Source organism: Alligator mississippiensis, chromosome 9 (assembly GCF_030867095.1).
Source record: "Alligator mississippiensis isolate rAllMis1 chromosome 9, rAllMis1, whole genome shotgun sequence".
NCBI lineage: Eukaryota > Metazoa > Chordata > Crocodylia > Alligatoridae > Alligator > Alligator mississippiensis.
In genome coordinates this window covers 75,144,268-75,168,822 of record NC_081832.1, presented here as the reverse complement: position 1 = coordinate 75,168,822, position 24,555 = coordinate 75,144,268, and the positions used below count along the sequence as shown (strand labels likewise).

At 56.1% G+C, this 24,555-nt stretch overlaps 1 protein-coding gene across 2 annotated transcripts in view; it reads left to right on the top strand.

Moving 5' to 3' along the window:
• Positions 1-24,555, top strand: part of CAMK2A (calcium/calmodulin dependent protein kinase II alpha) — a 54,220-nt gene that overhangs the window by 5,331 nt on the left and 24,334 nt on the right. For both annotated transcript variants that reach the window (XM_006275374.4, XM_019478662.2), the window contains exons 2-5: positions 4,770-4,864; positions 16,585-16,644; positions 22,544-22,598; positions 23,927-23,992. In XM_006275374.4, the coding sequence (XP_006275436.2) occupies positions 4,770-4,864; positions 16,585-16,644; positions 22,544-22,598; positions 23,927-23,992 (276 nt within the window). The remainder of the gene's footprint in view (positions 1-4,769; positions 4,865-16,584; positions 16,645-22,543; positions 22,599-23,926; positions 23,993-24,555) is intronic.

Below are 24,555 nucleotides of genomic sequence, written 5' to 3'. Positions count from 1 at the left end.
AAACAACTGCTGCGGGGAGCAAAGCGTGCTGCCCAGCGTGCAGCCTGCCTTGGCCGCAGCTGCTCCAGTTTAAAGTGCAGGCGACCAGCTGGAGACTGGGAGGCGCCGGGACTGCACTAGCAAATGAAGCGGGGGGGCTAAGCTGTGAGCGTGTTTGCAAGGACACAAGCCCCCATTCCCTCACCCCCACACAGGCTGAGGCTGCTTTGAGCATCCCTGTGCCACGCAGATGCTGCACAGTCCCTGCATTGTGCACACTGGGCTGCTAGGATTACCCCCCCACACACACACACGCACCCCCCCATGTGTGCACATTGCAGCTGTCCCCTCTGAATGTCCCCCACCCAATTCCCCAGACCACGCACCCAGAGAACACTCCTTACAGCAACCCCCAGGTCCCGACGCCTGGGCTACGCTAAGGAGACCCACCGGTGTTGGTGTCAGCAACAGGTGCAAGGCAGCGATCTGGATGTAGCTCTCGGGTTTAACTGGTGGCAGTCTGCTGGTTTTGGGCTCAGAGTCTGCCTCATGGAGTGGCAGCACTAGCGTACTGGCCCGTGTAACACCGGACAACATGCACCTAGCCCCCTCTGCCCCTTTTGCACACGCACACACATGCACACACTGCAGGAGGCAGGTGAAGACCATCTAGAGGTTGCCCAGAGAGCTCCCTCTGAACATGCTCGGAGGATGCATCCCAAAGCACCCCTCGGCCTGCACCCCCGCACAGCAACCAGAGAGGTTTTGGCAGGGGTGAGGCACAATCCCCAGTTAAAGCAGGTCCTGGAGGCAGGCCTGGTGTAGGGGGGGTGCTCAGTGGGGTGGTTGGGTGTGTGGCCTTCGGGCAGGGCACAGGATCGTGCCTCCCTTCCCCCTGCCAAAAAGCAAATGGTGCCCCTCCTGCTCCCCCCGCCCATGCCCACACAGCTCGCGCTCCCGGTGCGGCATGTACAAGCGCTCTGGAGAAGCGCTCACCCACACACGTTCGCTGGGATGAGGGTCGGCCATATGCAAGGCTCTCCCACACACCTCCATGCTGCCTTTCCGCACAGCTCCTGACTGCTGAGCGACAGCCCTGGCTCTCCTTCTGCATCCCTTTGCCGAGGCACCTCCAGCCCCGGGCTCCTGCCCGATCCGTGGCTGGCCCTGCTCTCCCAGCCCATCCCACGTGTCAAAGTGAACCGCGCCGACTCCAGAACAGCATCTGGAGGCGGCTGGATGGAGCCACTGCTCACTGTAGCTGCGGTCCAAACAAGAAGCAGGCTCGAGCACAGAGGTAGCAGGCTGGCGAACGATGCAGAGGATATTATAAGGCGTTTGTGTAAATTAGTGCAGAGGCCTCACCTGGAGCATCCTATGCAGCGCTGGTCACCCTGTCTCAAAGGAATGAGTGAGGCCTAGGGATCCTTTGATCCGATCGGCAGCCAGGCTAGCTTATGGCAGAAAGAAGCCAAATAAAAAGGGGCAAGGTAAAGGTTTATTGGATGATGAGGGGTGCAAGGCAGGTTGGTTGGGAAATTCTCTCCTCCCTGCTTTGTAACACCTGGATAAAGGGGCAGCTGATGGAATGAAAAGGCAGGAAATAAGAAAAAATCCCCCAAAACCATAACCCATGGTCTCAGATGATGGAGGATCAGGCTGCCAAGCTCAGTGCCACAGGCAGTTCTTGACGTGAAGCATTCAGCAAGGTTCAAAGGGGCTTGGACATATATCAGGCACGATCACCCGGGGAGGGATCTGCAGCCGTGTGTGTCCGGGCTGGAGCCCTTTGGCTGGCGACCCGGGTAAAGGGCAGTGGGAGCAGGTTGCCCTGCCTCTGCCTGCCACGGGGGTCTGATCTGATACAGGTCGCAAGCGGGCATTGGGCTCGATGAACCACCAGCTCCAACTCGTCCCAGCTTTGCCCATGCAGAGCGACTCTGTGCTACGTGGCAGACCCTGCAAGGGATCCAGGGCGGACCGGGCTGAGACCCGCAGAACTCAAGCCGCACCGAGGCTGATGTTTCCTGAGCGGAAAGGCCAGTGCCGCTTGTTGCCCTCCATGGCCAGTTCAGACCTTGTCCCCGGCTCTGCTTGGGGGCTGTTAGGGAAGAGCTGAGACACCAAATGGGGAAGAGCACGTTGGTGAAACTCCCCCGCTGCAGTTCTCTCCTCGGGTCTCGGCACAGGGTTTTCTCTTGCTGGGTGGCTTAGGTTAACATAAATGGAAGATTTCCTTATTGAGTCAGGCACCAACGATTCAGCCTGTGGTATAGGGGCCCTTCCTGACGGGGTTTACCAGCCTCCCCCTGAGTTCAGGATGGGAACAGGGTGGCTCCTGTTGGTCTCAGGGCACGGGTTACCCCACGATGGGCTCTGGGCCCCAGGACCTGCCCATGGCTGTGGGAGTTGAGGGCATTGCCTGCCCCAGGGATAAAAAAATGAAGTCAGGCCTCAAATCAGGAGTCCTGTGCAGTCAAGTAGATGCAACAGAGGACTGCCGTTGCATCGGTGCGGTCCAGCTTCTCCCCGCAGCTCTGCCCCCGTTAGCTGAGGCTCTCGGAAAGAGCGTGACTCCAGATCCGGGAGCCGTGTGAACGGGGCAGGGCAGCCCTTCAGCATCCTGCCATCATGCCCGGGGGCTGCCTCGCTGCGCTGATACCGGGGTGGACGGGATGCCCGGTCTTTACCCCAAAAAGCCCGTGAAGCTAGACCAGGTAGATGCAACGGAGGCCGGGGCTGCGGATGGCAGCGCGCTGGTGTAGGTGAGGTGCCGGGACCAGGAGCCTGTCACACTGAGTCGAAACGGCTTCACGGAGCTGTTCCCAAACCTCCCTCCTTTACGCCCACCCACAGAGCCTGGGGGGCCACCCCAAAGGCATTGCTCCTGCCCTCCATCACCCACTCCAAGGAGGAGCAGGCCTCCACCCCTGCCCCTTTGCAATCCAACCTCCTGGCCCGGTGTCTCTGGGGCCAAAAGAGACCCCACGAGCCAGAGGGGCAGGGAGAGATCCCCCGTAGCTCTTGAAGCCTTTCAAGCCCTCCAGAGAAGCAGCTTCTCCCCAGCCCTGCCTGCAGCTGCCATGTGGCCCATGCAGCGCTCTCCACGGGGGCTCGGGGTGTGTGGGCTTGCCTCTCCGCCGGGATCCAGCATGCTCCACGCTCCCGTCCCTCACACCCTGCCGCTCGCCTATTTGGCTACGGATTCCTATTCAAACCCAAATTGCCCACCGCCTCCCGCCCCCACCGGGAAAATCCATTATTCCCCAGGCCTCGTCAGGGAGCCCGCGGCCCCATTCCTCTTTCATCGCTTTCCAGCTTGTTTGTGGGGAGAGGGGAGGCGGGGCTGGAGGTGGAATTGCTTTTGATAGTTATTATTTTCCTGATTTGAATGGGTTTGGCAGAACGCTACAAAGAGCTTTTGCTCCTACACAGCAGGGCCGTTGCGTGCATGTGCGCACGCGTCTGAGCGCAGGGGTGCGTGGATGGGGTGTGCACACGTGTACGGTTTGTGGGGTGTCCCTATGGTTGTGTGCATGCGTGTGTCTGGTGGAGGTGACACGTGTGGACGTGGAGGGTTAGAGGAGTGTCTGATTGCGTGTGTGTGTACGCACACCTGTATGGTTGAGTGGTGTCTGTGTGCACACGTGTGCACGGATGTTTGAAGGGTGTGTTTGTGGTTGTGCATGTGTGTGTGTAATGCTGGGAAAGGTGCCTTGCCCTCCGAGCCTGAAACCCAGGCTCAGATTTGGGGGGTGTGGGGTGGAAAACATCAGCTGGTCTCTGTTGAGTCAGGGCGGGACCGCGTTCAGCAGCGACCCGGGGCTGGGCAGTCCCAGGGAACGCTAGCTCTCGCTTCGACGGGGCGGTGCTTCTGACAGCTCAGGGTTAAGAGGCGGTTTTCAGTTTTCCAATGCATGCAACAGACCTAGAAAAACCCCAGCTCTACTTCTCTCTGTTGCTTTCCTCACACTCAGCCCTAAGAAACATATGCACATGCATTTAATCATATAGGGTCTCACCCAGGGACACCCATGCCATCTTCAGCCTTGCACATTGATCCTGAGATATACCCTTATGTGTTAGCAAGATGCCATAGGTAGATCCATCCACGAGACCCCAAGATGCACGTGAGCAGCTAAGAAACACTCACTCACTGGGTGACCCCAAGATGCAGCCACCCTCGTGCAATAGCCTGACATGTCCCCGGTCCTTCTCCATGGCACGGGGCCCTGGACCAGCAGTGTTTGCGACCAGGGATGATCCCTATGTTGGATGTGGGGTGTGCACCCACCTTCCCTGTGTTATTGCTGTAATCGCTCAGTACGACGCCCAGGTAAAAAAAGGACACTGATGTCAAGCCGGAGGGTTTTGTGGGAACAGTGCAGTTCATTTCTGTTACCCTTCATAAGCAAAAGCTGTTGGTGAATATGGCCTTGTGGACTGAGAGAGGTTTGGAAAGACAGACGGTGGCTCAGCAAAGACCTGCCCACTCAAGAGAGGAGGAAAGCGAATGTGCTTGGCTGAAAAGGGGAGGATGGATTTTGAACTTCTCTGATACTGAACGGTCCCTTCTTGCTTCCCTGTACCACGGGCACACTGTCATAACAGTCCTGCGATGCCCTCTGGTGCTTTTTGGATCGTCGTGGTCCAGCTCACCACCTTTCACAACCCCCACCCCGCTCTACCCAAGATCACGCCCAGGCTGGTAACTCCTTGATGCGGGCACCTTGCTTCCCTTTCTGAGACCCAACCCTCACGCTTTCTTTCTGGGCTCTTGTCTTCCCCAGAGGTGCTTTCTCAATTGTCCGGAGATGTGTGAAGGTGCTGTCGGGACAGGAGTATGCAGCCAAGATCATAAACACCAAGAAGCTGTCTGCCAGAGGTAGGTGCAGTGGAGTGCCTCGGCTCCACCGCCGTGCTCCTCGTGTCCCTGCTGCTTGCTCCAAGGCAATACAATATAATATTTCACCTGTCATATCACCTGCCTGAGTCCTGCTGAGGGCCGTGGGGGAGGTGATCTCCATGCATAATGTATCGGGCCGGTTGTCATGAACGGCAGAGTGGAGCGGAGGTGATGGATTTTATGTTGGGAGGTGGGGGAGACACAGGCTGCATTTGGGTAAGGGGGGTCATCGAGCAGGGAGGGTGGGTGGCATGTCGGACATCCAGAAATCCCATTTCCTCTAGCCTAACTTCTATCTGCATGACGCACGTGCCCTGAAACAGTCCCCAGAGCCTCTGTGGGGTGGTTCTGCGTATCCTCAACTCCCAGGGACTTGCAGCAACTCAACCCTGCTCCAGGGCCTATGGGGTGGCAATTTTGGACACCTTGGGGTGCAGACAAATGATGGATTCCTGCCAGCATAAATGATACCAGGACCCAGAGTGGGCAGACAACCGGTTGCTCTCAGCTAGCTGCCACAGTCAGCCTTACTATAGCCCCTTACCACCAGGCGTTAGCTTGTTTGCACTGAACAAATGGCTGGCCCAGGACATTGTGGGCACGGGGCCCCTACCCCAGTGCCGCCTGCATTGATGAATGTTTGCTGCTTGTTTCTGTCGGGGCAATTCTGCACTGAAATCTAGTAGCTTATGGTGTGTGCACACCAGGTTGGGGGGTTATGCCTTGTGTCTCCTGCTTTTTCATACGGCAGGTTGCAACAGCACAGATAAGCGCTGTGTCCGGGCCCCTCGAGTTCAGTTCAGTGAGGTTTTTATCCCAGCCTGGGGTTTTCCCCTCCTCCCTGATCTCCCCTGCGTTACATGTTTCTGACTCCTAGGTCTCCGACTCCTGTTTCCCCTCCTGCCCCAGCTCTGAGCCTTGCTCACAGCACTTCCAGGGGTTTTTCTCGCTGTCCATACCCCTCTCTGCATCTCGTGGGGCTTTCCTATGCCCCACGTTGCTCTCAGGTGCTATCTGATGCACACATGCAGGCTCTCAAGGCTGGAGGAATATCCAATGCAAGGGGAAATGTCACAGGGGCCTGGAGAGGAGAGTAGCGGGGATGTTAGCCATGGAGTAGCCATGACCGTGAAGTCCCAGCAGCATGGGAAGGATGGTGCAGGGGCAAACAGAAGAGAAACAAGCAGCCCTTGCTTCCAGCTCCGTTCTCAATGCCGTCTCTGATAGCCCCTGTCCATGGCTGTGGGGGCTGGGGTTGCTGCAGGGAAGCTGGAGGGGGAAGGAGGTGCTGACGGGAGCCCACAAGCAGAGCTGCACCTGCTTTTCCCCAGGACCCTGCCCACACTTTGCTCCGTCGCCCGCAGTGCCCGCAGCTGCCCCGAGAGTGTTTGCAAGCGAAACGCTCTCATGGGAAAAGAAAGCACAGGCCGGCCTGTGACAAATGAAAGAGAGAATGGCAGGAAAGACTAAACTCTTCATTGCAGAGATGCCCCCTCCTTCCCCTCCCTGCCGCCCCCGGGAACCCACCCTTCCAGCTGTAGAAACGTAGCCCTCTTTGCTCTGCCACGTGGGCCTGGAGAGCGTCCCCTGCGTCCTCTTCCCCAGCGCTGTCCTCAGAGGTGCCCAGTCAGCAGCCGCCGTGGCCTGGCACGAGGAGAGCAGCGTTGGAAATGACAGTTCAGCGTGCTCGGTCGCAGCTGCCGGTCCCACGTGGCCCTGTGCCTGGGCTCCCGTGGCCGTGCACACGGCAATGCACGTGGCGTGAAGGGAGGCTGCATAATTGATCAGCGCTGTTCTCGGCTGCACCAGGGTTGACCGGGGTCTCCGAGACCCAAAACTGTCAAGTAGGATGTAGGATCCATTTTTCTCCCCAGCCAGAGCAACCAATGAGTCCGTGACAGCCCCCTGCTGAACTCCTTGGCAATGGCCCTGCAGGCCGGCCACGAGCAGGCATCGCCCCAAGTTCAATGGTGCCCCCCTAGGCCTATACCCAGCTGCTACGTGACCCCTATCAGCCTAATATTTCACTTGCCCTTGCCCCCAGATACACGGAGTCCAGCTAGAGAGCCGGCTCTTTCCCAGCAGTCGGCATCTTGCTGCTCCCCTCCAGGCTCTCAGGCCCGACATTGCTGGTTTATACCACGGTTTATATGGACATCTTTAATTTGGACTCAGACCCAGCCCTTAATTAAGGGCTCCCTTGCCCTTATCTGTGGCTGGGGGCTTTGCCTGCTCTGGAGGGTGAAGCATCCCCGTGGTGGAAAAGAGGTTGGACTCAGCGGCAGCAAGCCGGAGGGGGACTCTTTCGAGAGGTGGCCGGACACCGACAGCCCCGCTCCTGAATGACTAAATCCAGTTGTGGGCGGCCCGACACGGGAGCCTGGATTTCCTCAAGGGCAGCCCAAGCCCTTTTAGGTGGCCCACATTGAGTGGGAGCAACTCCCAAACCAGCAGTCGTGGCTGTGGGCTCTCCAACCCATGCAGTCCCCAAAGTGTCCCGAGGACAGCAAGGGGGAACGGGTTGAGACTCGGATCTGTTGACCCCACCACCCTGGTCCAAGCTTCAGCTGGTGGCCCTGGCTCGCCTCCAGGCCTCACTTTGTTTCTGCCTGGCCCGCCGCAGAGCCGTCTCCATCTCCTGTGATGGGCCACGTCCCCCCAGCGCACCGTGGGGTTGGCTAATGCCTCCCACATCCCACCCTTCCCCTGCCTTTGCCTCCACCGCTCTGCTCCTACCAACGCCTCTCCTCCCATCCCCTATTCCTCCCCTTTGCTCGCTCCTCCACGCTCCCATCCTCATCCCATTCTCCCCGGCCTTCCTCCACGCCTACCTCCACCCCATTCGTGGCGTAACAGCATCACGAGCCCATCCTGCACGCCTTTCCTCTACCTGCTTTCCTCTCCCTGACCTCCATCCCATAACCTCTGCTCCCGTAACCTCATCCCTGCCTCAAATGCAGCAGAGTCCATACAGAATAACCCCCCTGCCAGGTTAACCCAACAAAATCACTCACAACGCTGCAGCCCCCGGGCACTGGACAAGGAAGTCCTCCAGATCTCTCATCCCCTCCCTCCATATTCTCATCCCCTCTCTCGGGTTTCCTTTACTCACATTGCCTGCATACATTAAAAGCTATGGTCCTCGGGGCAGGGACTTGCTTTAATGTATACGTGGAGATCGGCATGCGTCCCCTTTGGCACCGTATAAATCACGCAGTATCTGTGCACGCAAGTTGGCTGTGTTTTCATTGCTGTTCCCGCCGGGGTAGGCACATGCTTTCCATCTCGGCGTTCTCGAAAGCCGGAGGCTTGATCCGTTACCTGCGGCTCCGGGGAGTTACGCCAGCCGTGCTCCTTGTGCGAACATCTCTTCTGGGAACCCAGGTGGACGGGCAGTTGTCTGTGTCCCAGGCTGCGCCTTGTAAAGGGAAAGTTGATAGCCTAGCTTCGGAGGAGCAGGGCGTCAAAAGCCCTACAGTCAAGGAAGATTGATTGCCAAGAGCTGTGCACAAGCGGGAGCCGCGCATTGTGTTTTATAACTGGGTAACGCTCCACCCGCTGTAAATAAAATGGAATTGGGCTTTATGTAATGTGGTTCTTACTCAAAGTGCCAAAGCACTTTATAAAGCCGTGAGTAAGTGCAGTCAGTGTGTAGGCAAACACAGCAGCTGTTATGCACTCAGCTGTACCTTGCTGCCTTGGATGCTACAGCTCGAGTTCCTGGGAGCAGCGCTGAGCCGGGCCTCTGCCTTCTGCTCAGACGCCCCAGGGTGGGCACCGCTGACCTGGTGCTGTGCAGGGCTCCCAGCCCTGGGGGTGCGGAGATCAGGTCCCGCGCTGATCAAGTATATTTTGGAAAAATGTTTCATGTACCAGGTCAAATTAGTGAGATCAGTTCGAATCTTTTGAATCGTTCGAAAGCCTTACGTGGCACTACTACCAGCAAGTATCCTCCACCCCAGACTTCCCAGCCTGGGACTTCAGATACTTCCAAGTCTTTTGGCGGGCATCCTATCTGCAGGCCTAAACCCGGAGACTTGGGGGTTTGCTTGCCCTCAGCCGTACGGCCGCAGGAGCGAGCTAGGGAGGAGTCTCCCATCCATTTTTTTTTAAATATATTTCTATATCAAATCTGATCCCAGGTGGATTCCTCCTGGGTGATTGGCAATGGGGCTCGGCAAAGCTGTCAGCCACGTTCATCCCCAGCCTGGGCACTGAAGGCTAGTCCTTTCTCTTCGTGCTTCTTCGTCGGCTCGCCCAAGAAAAGGAGCCTGTCTCTTCATTTCACTGCATCATCAGACAGCCTGGTTGGTCTGCGCACGGTTGGCCCGAGGGGGATCCCGGTAAGGGAAGGAGCCCAATTCCTCACCCTGCTGTCCCTGGTTCCTCCTCGACTGGCACCTCTGAGACGTCGAGGCCTGGGCCACCGTCGCGGCCTCCCTGGTCTGAGCGGTGTGCAAGGCGTGGCGAGGTGCCTGGAAATGGGCAAAGCGCTGTGTTTGCTTCTCGAACGCAATTATTCATCTCTTCCAAAGTAAAAAAAAAAAAACCAACCAACTCCTTTCAAACCCTAAAATAGAACAGCCTTTTGCAAGCTTCCCACACAGCTCTGCCAGTGCGCCTCAATCTGACCCGTGGCAGCACAGCTATTCCACGCACGGCTCCTCTTCCCCAGCCCCTCCTCATCATGTGGGCTTGGACCCCCCCAGCTCCCCCAGGGCTCCCCACTTTTCATTGGAGCCTCCTGGCTCTCCCCGTCCTGCAGTCACCCCATCTCTGCAGCACAGCGCTGTCTATGGGTACAGCCCCCATTCTGCCAGTGCCCCTCGCACTTGACCCCTACACTTGTGCTGAGTCTTTCCTTGGCCCACCAGCCACGTTGCACTGCTCATGGGGTGAGTGGCACAGACGTGGCAGAGGTGATGTTCAGCTCGCCCAGTGCCTTTTCCATTTGAGCCCTAAAGCCAGTCCCGATGAGCCGGTCATCTCTCACCTTACCCGTTCCCCAGCAGCTTGCTTTTCCTGGGGGAATAAGCCATGCTCGGGCAGAAGTGGCTGGTGCATTCCTCGTGGAGGGTCACGGTCACCAGCTTGGCACTTAGTTCCTCTGTGCACATCCAAGGTGACTGCCAACAAGCCCAACGAGGCAACACATTGCAGATTTGTGGGCTTCCAGAAACACCAGATTAAGCAATGCTATTTCTGTTTGGTTTCTTCCCGTGCTCCCTCTTCATCCTCTTCCTCTTCCCAGGCTTGCATTCATCTGTTGCTCCCGCACAAGCCCAGCATCCTCCTTCTCCCTTCCCTGGGGAAGCCTCCTGCTCTGGATCAAATCCCCAGGTTCTGGCAGCAATGGATGCAACCGAGTCCTGGGAAGGCTGCTGTTTTGCCAGCATTGGGACACAGATCTTGGCCTGCTACCAAGGAGCTTGGTTACTAACCATGGGAGAGCTACAGGGTCCTGGCTGAGCAAGGGGCCATGAGACGGCATCCTGTGACAGTGGTAACCCAGGGACGGGGAGGGAAGGCACCTGAGCGGGCGAGGAGAGTTGGCAAAGCTCCTACGCCGGTGCTCTCCTGCAAAGCCCTGCCTGGCGTCCAGCCCAGGAGGTGGATAATCAAAGCCCTGAAGGTAGCAATCTCCCCAGGGTGGGAGCTGCGGGAGGGACCACCATTTGCACGGCTTCTTGAGGGCAGCAGGGGAGGCTCCTCCGGCAATGCAGCCTGGCCTCGGTCTCCACCCCGGGAGGCTGCTCAGAGCCCACTTTGGGTGAAACCCCTGGGAAGGAGCGACCCACAAAACCAGCAACCGAAGCCCAGCCGGATAACTCTAGTTAACGGAAATCGTCGGCTAGGCATCTTCCCTGCTCCTGCCATGTCTCCCAGCAACGCCAGCCTTCATGCCCTCCCTCGGCCCCATAGATCCTGCTGAACAGCCCCATGCTGTGCTTAACAAGGCTTAACCTCTCTCCACTATTCAGCTCTTCCAGGCCCCGCTCCAAGGCGCTCGGGGTGCTCTGGAAGCAGACTTCCTAACCAAGGCCAAGCTCGTCACGTTGTTTAATGCAGCGCTGGGAGGTGGCACATACCGCAGCGCTGGGGAGGGGCTGAGAACCTGAGCACAATAGGATAGGAAGTCAGCCCACTCTCTGCCATGCTCCAGGAGGGTTATGTGCCAGGCCTGTGTGGGAGGAAGCAAAGACGGAGAGGCATGGCTGCTGCAAAGGCGTGGGTGCCCGTATGTGTGTGCAGGAAAAGGGGCACCTGTGTTCGGCACATGTAGCTGGAGAGGCACCGGGGCACTGCCTGTGTGTGGTACAGGTAGTCTGTTTAGCACTCCCTTGCGAGCATCTCAAGCAAGCATCTTGCATGCATTTCAAGCATCTGCTATCTGCAAGCATCTCGGAATAAGCATCCCGGGGAAGCAGATAAGCCCGTGGAGCGGTAAAAGCTGAGGCACCAGGAAGGCAAATGACTTGCTTTTCTTGCCTTTTTATCATAAAATCATAGAGAGGTCAAACTGGAAGGGACTTCCAGACGTCACATCTAGTCCAGCCCCCTGCATGAGGCGGGATCAGCCCTGTCCAAACCATCCCAGACAAACCCATCTCCAGTGTAGCTGGAAGCTCCTGCTGTTCTCATCCTGACACACCCAGGGGTGCAAAGCGCATCCGTGTAGGGACAACAAAGGCCTCGGGAAGGGAGAGAGACCTGTTGCTTATTCACGGGTGGATGATCAAACTTAGCCCAAAGCTTGTACCAAGAATACGGCTCCCTTTCTCTCCCGCCTTTGCACACATCTCTATCTTCAGGTAGGAGTTCCTGCCTGCCCAAGGGATTTAGGGGCTCACATTGCAGTTAACGGGACTTGTACTCTTCACCCACATAAGTGCTTCTGAAAATCAGAGCCCTAGCTCCTGTCTGGGGCAAGGGTCCTGACTGCCCAAGCCTTGTCCCTACGGAGAGGTTGTTCTCAGGAAGAAGCAGGGCACAGCTCATCTCCTGAGGCTCCCAGCCCACAGCAGATCTGCATCCAGACTGATGCAAGCTGAGCATCCCTGCTGCTAGCCCTGCTTCTCCGGCAGGGGAACAGATGATTAGCATGCGTGTAAACTGATCTCACTCTTCCAGTGAGCAGACAGGCCAACACTCTTGCTAAAAACCCGTATTATATCAACAACCTGCTACATCCCTCCTGCCCCAAGAGTGCCAGGGGCCACAGGACTGGGACACTGGAACCTGCGGCTGGCAGGAGTTTGGGGACCATATCCTCTTCTTATTTTTCCTACCGGGATGTGAGCAATATATTGATATCAATGCCAAGTCTGTCCTGATGTCCCCAAAATCAGTGACCAAGAGTTTGAATCGTCCTGATATGGAAACACTAACCCCGGTACGGTGGTCTGCTTGGGAATTCACATCATGACTCCAGTGCCTGGGCTGAACGCCAGATCATCTGGGGTGGGGGGCTGGCCTCCGCTGGACCCACATCCCGCTTCTCAACAGCACCATGTAGGTATCCTGTCCACTGCATGGACCATGGACCAGCCGTCCCAAGAGAGCAGAAGTCCTGTGTTCCCACTTTAGTGGCTGGTTGGCATTACAGGAGAAGTCAGCTATGGACCCCAGCTGCTGAAAGCCTCTCCTTTAGCTGAAATAGAGACTCTACCTTAATGCTGATGGCCGTGGGTTGAAACCAGGGGTTCTTCTCAACACCCCAAAGCACCGCAATGAATCCGTGTCTCTGCAAGAAGTGACCCAAGCAGCAAGTAAGGCTAAACCCTGAGCTTTGACTCTTGCTTCCCTGGAAGCTTGAGATCCCAAAGAGCAGCAGATGCTCAGAAGGCAAATAACAAATTCCCTCCCCCTGGCACGTGGTGGCTACGGGCTGCTCATTGCAGCAGATACAGCCATTGCTCCATCGTGCACCTTGCGGCATGACGCTAAATAGTTCAACGGTTATTGCTCGCGTGTTGGGGCATTTTCCTAACAGCTCGTGTCTCTGCACACACTTGCAGTGATAGGTTGATGGAAAGGGGAAGGAGGACCTATTCCTCCTGGAAGCAAATTACACAGATGAGGGGAAAGGACTTGCGTGTTGCTCCGTTCACGGCAATCTGCGGGCCTGCGTGGTTCCTCGTGGCCTTGAACCTCTATATTCATCTGTATAGCCCTTGGAAGTCGCAGCCTGGTGATGCCAACCCCATTGCCTCAGTCCTGGGGAAGCGATGGGTCCTCCATACCCGTGCTCTCCCATAATGACCTGCCTCCATCCCCTCTGACAAGCCGGGGTCCGTTTCCCTTTGCACAAGCGCCCCTCACTTTGCACTGTACGAAGCACTGACTCCCTCCGGGCTGCCCTCACTGTGCTATCGAGGGCTGGCGGTGGCTGTGCCATCCCGCCGGCGGCGACAGGTTGCAGCGGTACAAACACAGGGCCCAGCAGAAGGCAAGGCTGGGCGAGGAGGGAGGGAGACATTTGTTCCTCGGCTCCGGCTGCGTGGCAGGACTGGGCAGGAGGAACCTGCGAAATCGCATTAGTGGAGCAGGAGACGCGGGGGCGGCCGGGGGCGGGTTTGGAGCGACAGCTCGGTGATGGACGCCCTTCAGATGCTGGAAGGGGGAGAGGGGGGAGTCCGGGAAATGGCTCCCACTTGCTCTCCTCTCTGCCAGGGCTCAGCCTGGGTGCGGGAACCCAAAGCACTGAGCTGCATCCGAGAGGTGGAAGAGAAAGCATGCCCATTTCAGAGACAGGAGGTCCAGCCTCCTCCCTTTCCAGCAAGTGATCCATCTACTGAGCCCCTGGTTTGGTTGTAATTCCTATTCAGCACCCTGATGTCCAAACCTGAGACCAGCCTTTGAGCAGCCTCTGCTTTCCAGGGCATGTGCAGTACCAGGGGCTGGAGCCACGTAGCTGATGGGGAGGAAGCTGCTCTATGCTCCGATGCCCCACGAAGGCCTCGTGCTGTCTGAATCTGAGTGATTCAGCTTTCATTTTCTTTCCTCTTCCCCAGGAAACAAGCAAGGAGAAAGGCAGGTGATGGGGAGCCCCCAGGGCTGCGCAAGTTCAGTCGTCCTGGTTCCTAACCCTGGGCGGGCATGGCTGCATCTGCATGGGTGTCCTCCAGGGAGCCCCTCTCCCACTCCCTGGAGCCCTGCTCCCACACCCTGGGGCATGTCCCGGGTGGTCCCCAGGAATGGGGCCTGCTAAGGGATGTGCCAGCACGAATGGAAGAGGACGAGGACACGGGTCCTCAAGCTGCAGCTGGATGAAATTCTGCAGCCTGCATAATGCCGTTGGTCAGATGGATCAACAGATGATCCAGTCACATCTGTTGTCCTTGGTGGGGGAATGGCCTTCTCAGGGCAGCTCCCTGGCTCTGATGCCACAAAGGACCACTGAGAGCTGGCACGCCACCCGCATCCGAACATGAGATAGTGCATTGAGTAACCACACTGCTTGCTGCCGCCTGGGTACCACATTATCAGGGAGCAGCGGAGACATCGGGGAGAGGCCCGGGACGAGCCCCCACCTCTGCCTGGGGTGCTGAAGGAGCTTGCTACGCCTCTGGCCGGGGGCCACGCACTGATAGCACCGGTAATGAGATGTGCAAACACAATTCACAAGATAAACCTGGAGATTTCGCATAGGAACCGCAGTATTAAACCCGTCCTGCCCTGCTGTGGCCCGAGTTCTTTGCAGCAGTATCGCTCTAGTATATTTTGTAGTTGAAAAATGAGCAAAAGCTAAGAGCTGGCATTTTCCACGGGGGGCCCTAAGTCGAACGAGGCGGGCCTCGAGCCTAAAGAAAGGGCGAGACCGGCTGCTCCAGGCTGTGAGCCAAGCTGGGCTGTAGCAATAGCCGGTCCTGGGACGTGCACAGCTCGAGCAATAACCCTGTTTTTTCTGGCGGCTTCATTCCTGATATCATGAAAATACATCGGCAAATTGTTGCCGTGGGAATGTGGCTCTTCCCAGGAAGGCCGTTCCAGGGACTGAGAAGGCACTTTACTGCGGCGAAACAACAACACAACATGATTTTCTGAAATCGCTGCACCATGCCCCAGAACAAAATGCTTTCCAGCTCCGTTATCAAGCTGGCTCCCATGAAGCCGAATTGCTGCACTTCCTTACGCCCGGCGAAGCTCACCCGGCGGGCGGGATAGGATAATAGCTCATACACAGGTTACAATATACTCATATCCTCATATACAGGATCCCAGAGCTTTGCGGTGTTTTCCAGCTGGGGGTTTGGTTCAACCTGTTGTAAATGCCGGGTCTGGTCCCTGCACTGGATTTCACGGGCCTCCGCAAAGCAGGCGTGCTTGTGTCCAGCGACCGCTCTGGTCCCTGCCCCTCGTGGTCTTGGAAGGGGGAGAAAAATTGGGGATGAGAAGTTATATGCAGCAGCCTGTTTGCAAGTGCACAAACCCATGGAGCCAGGGGAAGGAGTGGGCTGTACTCCCCATCTCATGCTCTCCGAGGCTGTTTCTACAGAGCTTTTCGGAGGGCAAAAGGACACAAGGGGAAAATGAGTTGCGGTTTGCATTGGCGCACACACATTGGTGGTGGGGACAGAAAGATAAGGCAGGGCAATAGGGGAGCCGGAGCTAGGCTAGGCTCATAAGTGCAGCAATAAATGATCTGCTGGAGCCTGCTAAGTGCCTGATGTTATGGCACCTCGGGTACAGTGTGAGACTGCCGTCCTCGGGCTTATAATCACCTCTAAATACACAATCAGCCAGGGAGGGGAGAACGCCAGCTGCTTAATGCCGCACATCTCGCTTTCCCCGTTTCAGCACTGACCTCGCCGGGGCTGTGTTGGGTTTTTTTGAGAGAAGCACTGAAAATAAAAACGGAGCAGGCAGTCTGATGGGAGGAGAAAAAGCAAGTGGGAAAGGCAGCGGAGAAGGGAAAGGACAAAGTCAAACCAAGGCAGAGAAGCTGCGAGAAAGGAGAAGCCCTGAGCTGGCAGTGCCTTCCAGACCTGACACTGCCTGGCATCAGGGTGGTAAAAACCGATGCCTGAAAGCAGCAAAAGAAATCCGATTTTTTTTATTACGATTATTATTCTGGTCGAATTTTGTATTTTTGTTGCTTGAATCGTCAGGCAAAAGACAAACCTGTTTAAACCGCGTTCAGACCTCACCGCGTCGAGGCCCACATTTGTCATTGTTGTCTTTGAAAACATTGAAATCAAATAAAGAAAGATGTCGAACCCAAGCGCCTCGCTCAAGAACATTGAGCGACAGGCTGCGTGTGCCCTCCAAACTAGCGAGAGGATGGACCGCATCCAGCGGGAAGGCTGTATTTAGTTGGAAAGCTGTGTGTTTTTATGATTATAGCAACCCAGGAGGCTGTGCCTCCTCTTTAGCTGAAGTACAAGTGGAAAAGCTTATTCCAAGTGATAACTGAAATAGAGGCCTTTAGCTTGGTGGGTGGACCACGCTTTCCATTGCTTGTCATTTTGCCCAGCTGTAAATGTTTGGGCTGAACTGTTCCCTCCTGCATGTCAGTGCTAGGCTGGAGGGTTTAGGCCATGTCCCAAGAGCCCAAATCCTCAGCTCTGCTCAGCACTGCTGAGGCTTTGGGGGGCTGCCTGTGGCTGGCCCGGCTGCTGGGGAAGACAGAGAAAGCCGAGCAGGGTTTGCCCGGAGCCGGCGCGGGGCTGCCTGACTTGTGCACTCCTCTCTTTCAGATCACCAGAAGCTGGAGCGGGAGGCTCGCATCTGCCGTCTTCTGAAGCATCCTAACATAGGTAAGGGCTCGCCGCCTGTCTCCACGGGTGTACGTTTGTGTGTGTGTGCATGTGCACGTGCCACTTCTAATCCAGCCAGACAAGACTGTCTGACTCTTCGCCCCCTCTCCCCATCCACATTTAAAGCAGCACGGGGCATGGGAACCTAGCTGCCCTGCTCACACCGCTGCACCGAAGCCAATGCTGTTGGAAAGGCAAAACTCTCCTTCGGGAGAGGAGGACAAAGTCCCAGGAGTCTTAATCCCCATAAACGTGCCAGCAATTAATATTAATCAGCACAAGCCTAATGTTAGACCAAATGCTCAGGGAATGAGCCGTTGACTTGGTGGCTTCTCAAGGCCCATGTGCCATTGAAACCAATGCAGATGGCATCAGCAGCCTGTGGCCTGGGTCTGACGTGGATGTTGGACCTGGCCGTACGCTTCTCTCTTGGCCGTGCCCCACCTCAGCAGCAGCCGGAGCGAAGGGAGGGACCCCATCCAGTGGGAAGCACTTCCATTTTTAGCCCCCCGCACCTCCCACTCCCCAGGTGCTCCTTTCCCCAGGGCTCTCCGCAGAGAGGCCCCATCTCTGACCAGCGCGGGAGCTGAGGCTGCGGAGGAGGGGAGCACAAGAAGGGGGGGGCTTTCCCGCCGACGGTCCACATGACGGTCACCTCCTTCGGAAAAGCTGTTCCAGGAAAACTCCTGAGCCTCCGAGGAAGACGAAAATAGGCCAGGAGGAGAAGAGAGAGGAAAAAAACCAAACCTGAGCCCGGAGAGCTGATTCATTCTGTCGCCTCCCTTGTTCTCTTGGAGCCTGAGCTGTTCCTGGCCCGGCCGTCGCCGTCCTCAGCCTGGCGAGGAACGTAGCAAGGGGCACAGGGGCATTGCCCCAGATGGATCATGAACTGGGAGGGGGCTTTTGCAGGAAAAGAGATGCTGGAATAGCAGCCAGAGATGCTCTGCCCCGGGGATGCACCTGCAGCAGCCTGGACGCCAAGTCTGTTGGGAGCGGGACTCATCGTGTAGGATTTTGGGTTGCTCCCGGGTACCTGGGTTTCTCTCTTAATGGAGGAGGGCTGTGCTGAAGCCAGCCCGGCTGGTGTCTGGGCTGCGGGGGACAAGTCACACGCAGATTTTTGGCGCTGTTTTGTGACATGCGTCTAAACAGCGCGTACCGTGTACAAGCGCCCGGAGAGCCCCGAGCTCGGCACTGCCCTGCCCGAGAGGCCCCTCTCCCCAGCGCCTCCCTAAAAGCCATGTTGTCTTGCAATGCCGCCTCGGCGCGCGGAGCTGGGGCAAGGGGGCAGGAAGTCAGGGACGTAGGCAAACCCCGGGGGCTCGGCTGTGCCTGCAGCTGACTCCCACCTTGGCCCGCTCTTCTCCCCGCTGCTCCCAGGCACCGGCACACAGCCACAGCTCCGGCTTTATAAATGTTTCAGATCATAAAGAGCCTGTCAGCTTCAATCTGTCTTGGGCAAATGCCTGCACAGCAGTGTCAAGTCTTCTCTGCATCAGCTGGAGTCACAGACCGCTCTGGACCAAGCTGTTGCCATGACAGCAGAAGCATCTCCCCTTCCTTGCACCCCTCCATCCCCGTTCTGACTGCAACGATGCTCCAAGGCAAAGGAAAAACAGTCGTGGTTTGGGGATGCTGTCACCCAGGGGTGCAAAGAGGGAGGGAGGGGAAGGTGGTGCCTGTTAGAGAGCCGGTCCTGATTTCCCCGGCGGTTCAGTCCGTAACGATTGTTTTTTACCACCCCGGAGTCTCCCAAGCAATTCAGTATGAAAATCTCTGCCAGGCTGTGTGGGGCTGGACGGGAGGGAGACAGAGCTGGCTAGAGAGAGAGCAGTTCCCCGGGGCAAGTCAGGGGGTGCACATTATGCATTTCTCTGCATGGCGACAGCATTGTCTGCTCTCAGTCCGAATGGCTTGCAGTTCCCAGCAACAGCGAAACAAGAAGGAGTCAGAGTCGAGGCTCTGCGCAAGAGCGCGGCAGGTGTCTGGTCTCCAACAGGCCACAGAAGCCCTCAAGGCAAAACAGTTACTTCCAGGGGCATGAGTAAGAAGTGTGGCATCGGCCCTGGCACCCTAAGGCTTCACCCAGGAGAGACTGGCTTCATCCTCTTGCTTCATGTCCTGGGTGCTGGCTTTGCCCAGGGCATGAATTTGCAGGGGGAGTGTGGGCTGCATGGGAGTTGCATGGCTTTCCAAGCCAGGGTGTGCAGGTTGCACACTCAGGCAGAAGTGTGGGGGGTGACTACCTGAGCCTCTGGGCACTGTGTGGCCAACCCCTTGCTCTCTTCCTCTGTCTTCTCTGCTCTCCCCTTCCTCCCCCTCAGTTAGGTCTCCTCCTACCATACCATCTCACTCTCTCCTTCCCAGCCAAGCAGGGCGATTTGATGCTCTCCCCCTAAGACTTGCCCAGATGGCCGCACGCAGTGACCGTGGGGCAGCACTGGAAGGGGTTAACCAAGCGCAATGCTAATGAGACCAATCCGGCTGCTATTTATACCCGGGTGGCTCTGCCCCCCTCCCATCACACCCCCACTGTTTGCTGCTGCCTGGAAACTAGGGAGCAGCAGCTTCCCCCAGCGCAGCACAAACAGGCTAATTACCCGCTGATGATCTGGAATGAACTAAAACTAGAATTAAGGAGCAGGGAGAATCGATGCCATCAAGGGAGCTGGTCTGCGGTGCAGGCAGGGCTCCTGGCAGATGCCAGAGCGTGTGTTACCCTGCCCGTGGGGATTCATCTGCCGGTTCTCTGGGCAGGCGAGAGGAAGGTAGAAGGGCTGTTTCACTAGGTTGGGCCTTCACATCTCCCTATGACTTGAGGTGGCCCCGACAGCTCCACATTTTCCCCACATTTTGGAGCTTTGGCCCCTAGCTGAGCAGGGATCCAGCTGCAAAGTTGGGGTCCAGCAGTTGCATGTCCCTACGATTCTGGGACATCGTAATTCAGGCCTTTGACCACTTCTATTGACACTAGATGTTGGGACTTCTTCTGCAATAATATTTCCGATCCTGCTCCACCCCTGAATCTCTTCTCAGGAGCCTAGGCAATTGCTGGTAGGCCTCCTGGCAGAGAGAGCGAGCGGGAAATTCTTTGTTTCTGTCCCGATGAGATGAGGAAGCATCCGATGGAGCCCCCGTAGCAAGCATCGAGTTTGTTTGCTAGGCCATCTTCTCACGGACCGACCTGCCTTCAGCTCTGCAGATCCTGGTGGGGTTGCATACCCTGCGAGCTCGCGGCCACATTTTTGCCACCAAATCCACTTCTTCGGGCCCAAGTTGAGTGTAAGCCTATAATTTGAGTGAATGATAGGGTTGGAAGAGACCTCGAGGGCTATTTAGTCAGTGAAGAAGGCATACCACTTCATGATTCGGGGTGAAATCTTGGGAATCGTAGTCTTGCCCGTGGCAGTGACCTAGCATAGGGTCCAAACTCCACTGAGTTTGTCTTGGAGGTCTTGGGTTTGTGCATTATTGAGAGCTGGTGTGAAATGCCAGCGGCCTAAGACATTTGTATGGACATCTTGACACGCTTCCTGCCACCGACTGCGTCCCCAAGACACGTCGCAAAGATGCTTGTGGGAATTTGATCTCTTCCTGGAACAGGAAGGAAAGTTTCTCTTGTAACCCAAGTGACAGAAAAGTTGTTACTGGGCCCGAGCAGGAGAAACCAGGTGAATGCAGATCTCTGCTCACCGAGGGATGACTCTGCAAACCAGCCACGTGAGAGGAGGGAAAATTCCAAATACAGCGGAATAAAAGCCCTGTCTGGAGTCATCAAGCCCACAAAAGGGACAGAGAGAAAAGACTCACTCAGGCATGGAAAACCTGTTCCCTTCTCTTCATAATTATTAATGAAAATGCAACAATAACCACCTCAGAGAATTCCTCCTTCGAGCAAGACAGAAGCTTTGATGGGTTATTGTCTTCTTGGACACCCAAGATAGAGGCAAGTCGTCTCCTGTCTTTGGGAAGAGACCAAAGCAGCCAGGAGCCTCTCTCTGGGTGATTGTAGGGGGAAAAAAAAGGACAAGCAAAACACTGGGTAGCTCCTGAATGGCATGTTTGAGCCATGACCCTTTACAGAAATCTGCTGGCCTGATACTGCAGCGAAAGCTGCTCCCAGCAGCGCTGAGTATTCTCTGTCCCGAAACACGTCCAGTGTCGATGGCGCACGGGGTGATATGAGCACTAGTGACAGGGACCATATTTGATGTGACAACTTTCTCTGGGGATGCTAAGTCGCCGAGTGCCGAAGTGGCAGGGTAGCACGGCCTGCTAGCGATGTGCACATCTGCACAGGGACACAGAGGTTGCTGCGGCACCGGTCACGCACTTCCCTACCCAGAGCGACGCTGTCCTGGATTTCACTTGCATTCAGTAATGATGTCCAAGTCCCCTTTTACTCCAGATCCGAGCCCACCCCTCCAGATCCAGCCACATTGTGGTCACGTGCTGCCAGACCAGCCCGAGGAGCTCTTCTCTGCAGTGGCACTAACGAGAGCATTGTACTGAACCTGGAAACTAGCACTGGCACCACAATGCATCCGCAACCTAAATCAGAGATGAGTATCCTCCGGGGACAGCGCATCTCCCATTCTCTATTAGGTATCTAGGATAGTGAGCTAACGAGGAGACTGATCAAGTGTGAGGTAAGTTTCCATGAGCTGCCTTCACCGTGGTCAACAAATTTAGCAGCGAAAAACCTACCCCCACTTAGCAAGAAATGGGATTTAAAAATAAAACTAATCCGATCCACAGATTTGTATCTCAAATCCCCTCCTCCCCAGTTTCTAAATATCATTTGCCAATGGACTGAGAGCTATGGGGTCATATTGCAACTGGGTGGCAAACAGAAAGAAAGGGGTGAAACATATCTATAATCTGCACACGTGGCGTGTACAAGCGCCCCAAGAGATTTGGAAAAGACATAGGTAGAGGTACCACGGAGAACCCTGAATCCAAGCCAGAGCCAGATTCTTCTTTTATTTACAGGGTCAGCTATATATTCCCTCTGTCTTGCCTTATTCCTAAACCACACCTGTCCCCATGGTGTCTGAATGCCACGTGGAACAGAGAGCTGAGTTGGCCCCCATATCCCGAATGCAAGCTAGAGGATGAGGAGTTTATTGATAACGGTTCACTCCACAGAGCCCTTAGTAAAAACCCTTCAAAGCATTATTTCCTAGCACAGCCAGCATCTTGGGTAAAACATGGGGCAGTGCCATTGGGAACTGTGCTGCTAGTCCGTAGCCAAAGTCCTGGAGGCAGAAGGGAGAGAGACCTCAGTGCAGACAGGCGTGGGTGCTGTTGCTCCCATTCCTGGTCTTCTGGCAAAAACAACAGTGGCAGTGGGCGAAGGAGGGGCTGTCTCTTGGAATAAGAAAGGGATCCCCTGGGTGACCGCAGGAGATCCCCAATGAGAAGGAAGGTCACAGAAGAAAAGCGCTGTGTGCGGCAGACCCGGTGCCCCACCGAACTCCCTTTGCAGCCAGCATCTCCTGATCAAGCTCCCCTTAATCCTGGAGATTAGAGAAGCACGTGTGCGCACAAGGGGACAGCTCAAGGCTGAAGATAACCAAGCAGCTGCCCAGAGCCTTATCCAAGTATGAGCACTATGTGTACCCACAAGGCAAGGCCTCCATTTGGAAATGACCTCAGAGACCCTGCAGCCCACCGCGGTGGTGCGGCGTGGCTAGGGCACCTGGGGCTGTTACGTGGGGGCAGCCTGGGAAGACCCTGTGCGGAGAAAGACCAAGTGCAGAGGGGTGCAGAGGTCCTGAACCGCTCTCCCCACTTCCACTTGCCCAAAGGGAAACGGGATGAGAGAGGGAGATGAGCAGTGTGTGTCCGGTCACCGGTGCCGCAGTTAGTAACCCTACCCCTTTTGTCCCCGCTGCAGTGAGACTCCATGACAGCATATCGGAGGAGGCGCACCACTACCTGATATTTGATCTGTAAGTAATGGCAGCCATGGTGTTTCCTGATTCCCCATGCCAGAGGCCTTTCTCCATCACTGCATCGCCCCTCACCTAGCCCTTCACTCCTGCCTTGGCATCCTATTTCTCCAGGGTCTCGCACCAACCTGCTCCGCTGCATTCCTCGTAACAAGGGTTGGATTAATGGCACCAGTGTCAAGATGCCATTTCCCTCCCACTCGCAGGTTTAGCTGAATTTGTCTTGCGTTCTGCAGGGCTCATCCCTTCAGGCATCGGAGAGCAACAATTAGCATGTTTAATGCACGCTCCCCGGAGGTCCTGATGCTGCTGCAGTGGCTGCTGTCCTCAGCTGGATGCTGTCTGATGCGGCTGCTCCTGTCCCTGCCTCCTTTGAGACCGTGCAGCCCCGAAACCCAAACAGTCACAAAATCATACAAAATGAGGGTTGAAGGGACCTCAGGAGGTCATATCTAGTCCAACCCCTGCTCAAGGCAGGGCCATCCCCAACTACATCATCCCAACCAAGGCTTTGTCTACCCGGGTCTTAAAAATCTCCAAAGATGGAGACTTCACCACCTCTCTGGGTCACCTTCCCAGTGCTTCACCACCCTCCTAGGGAGACAGTTATTTCCTAATATCCAACCTCAGCTTCCCTTGCTGCAACTATCCCATTTGCTCCTTCTGCCATCTGCCCCCACTGAGAACAGTCCAGCTCCATCCTCGTTGCAGCCCCTCCACAGGGAGTTGAAGGCAGCTATCAACCGCCCCCCAACCCTGCTTGGTCTTCTCTTCTTCAGACTAAATCAGCCCAGTTCCCTCAGCCTGTCCTCATAAGTCGTGTCCCCCAACATCAAACCATTTTCATTGCCCTCCGCTGGCCCGTCTCCAATTTGTCCACATCTTTTCTGTAGTGAGGGCCCAAAACTGGACACAGGACTCCAGATGTGGCCTCCCCAGTGCTGAATAGAGGGGAAGAATCACTTCTTTCGATCGGCTGGCAATGCTCCTACCGATGCAGCCCAGGATGCCATTAGCTTTCCTCGCAAGAAGGGCACACTGCTGGCTCCTATTTAGGTCCCACGCCATTGGGGAGTGCATGGGAATAGAAGCCCAGTTTTCTAATTGTCCGGGAAAAATTAGGATCAAGCATCTAAATCCCCTCGCCCTACAGCCCCCGTCTATCCAGCAGCCCTCACACACACCCCTGCGTCACCCCAGCTCCATGTGTTACCCTTCTCCTAGCTGGTCTTCAGTTCCTTTCGGGGGGCTGAAACCTCGGCGGGTGTTCAGATGTCTCCCCGATGCTTCCCAAGCTGTGTGTGACACCCTGTCTGCTTCATCTGCAGCGTCACAGGCGGGGAGCTGTTTGAGGACATCGTGGCCAGAGAGTACTACAGTGAAGCGGATGCCAGGTGAGCAAGGAAACCCACTGGCCGTGACCCTGCCAGGCCAGGCAGTTTGTGTTCAGCCTGGCCCTGGACGCGCTGGGGCGCCTCATTTCCCTAGCAGCCTGGCATCAGCCCCCGCCCGCGGACTCAGGCACTCGCAGATTTACGGTATCTGAGCATCAGTGTCTTTGTGTTGAGCAGTCATTCGATAATAGGGCTCTGCTGTGCAAATAACTGTTGCTTCCTGGGGTGCTCTCAAATACCAGCTGTGAAGCTGCAAAAAGGCTTATTCTCACTGACGCATGTCCCCTGCAAAGGATGCGGCGCACTGTCACGGTGTCTATTCCCCTGCCAAAGCCAAGCTCTATTAAGTTACCGTGAATGGTACCTCCTTTCCCAGACTGGCAATGCAAAATCGGCATCCAACCCCTCTGCCCGACTGGTTGCAACACATGGCCTACCCTCACCAGTATGTGGGACAGGGGACACCAGTATCACACTGGTTTCCCAATTGGGAAAGCGTGGGACAGAAGCAAGCTGGGGAATCCCAGGAAGATACAGCAGGTGCCATATGATTTGCAATCTTT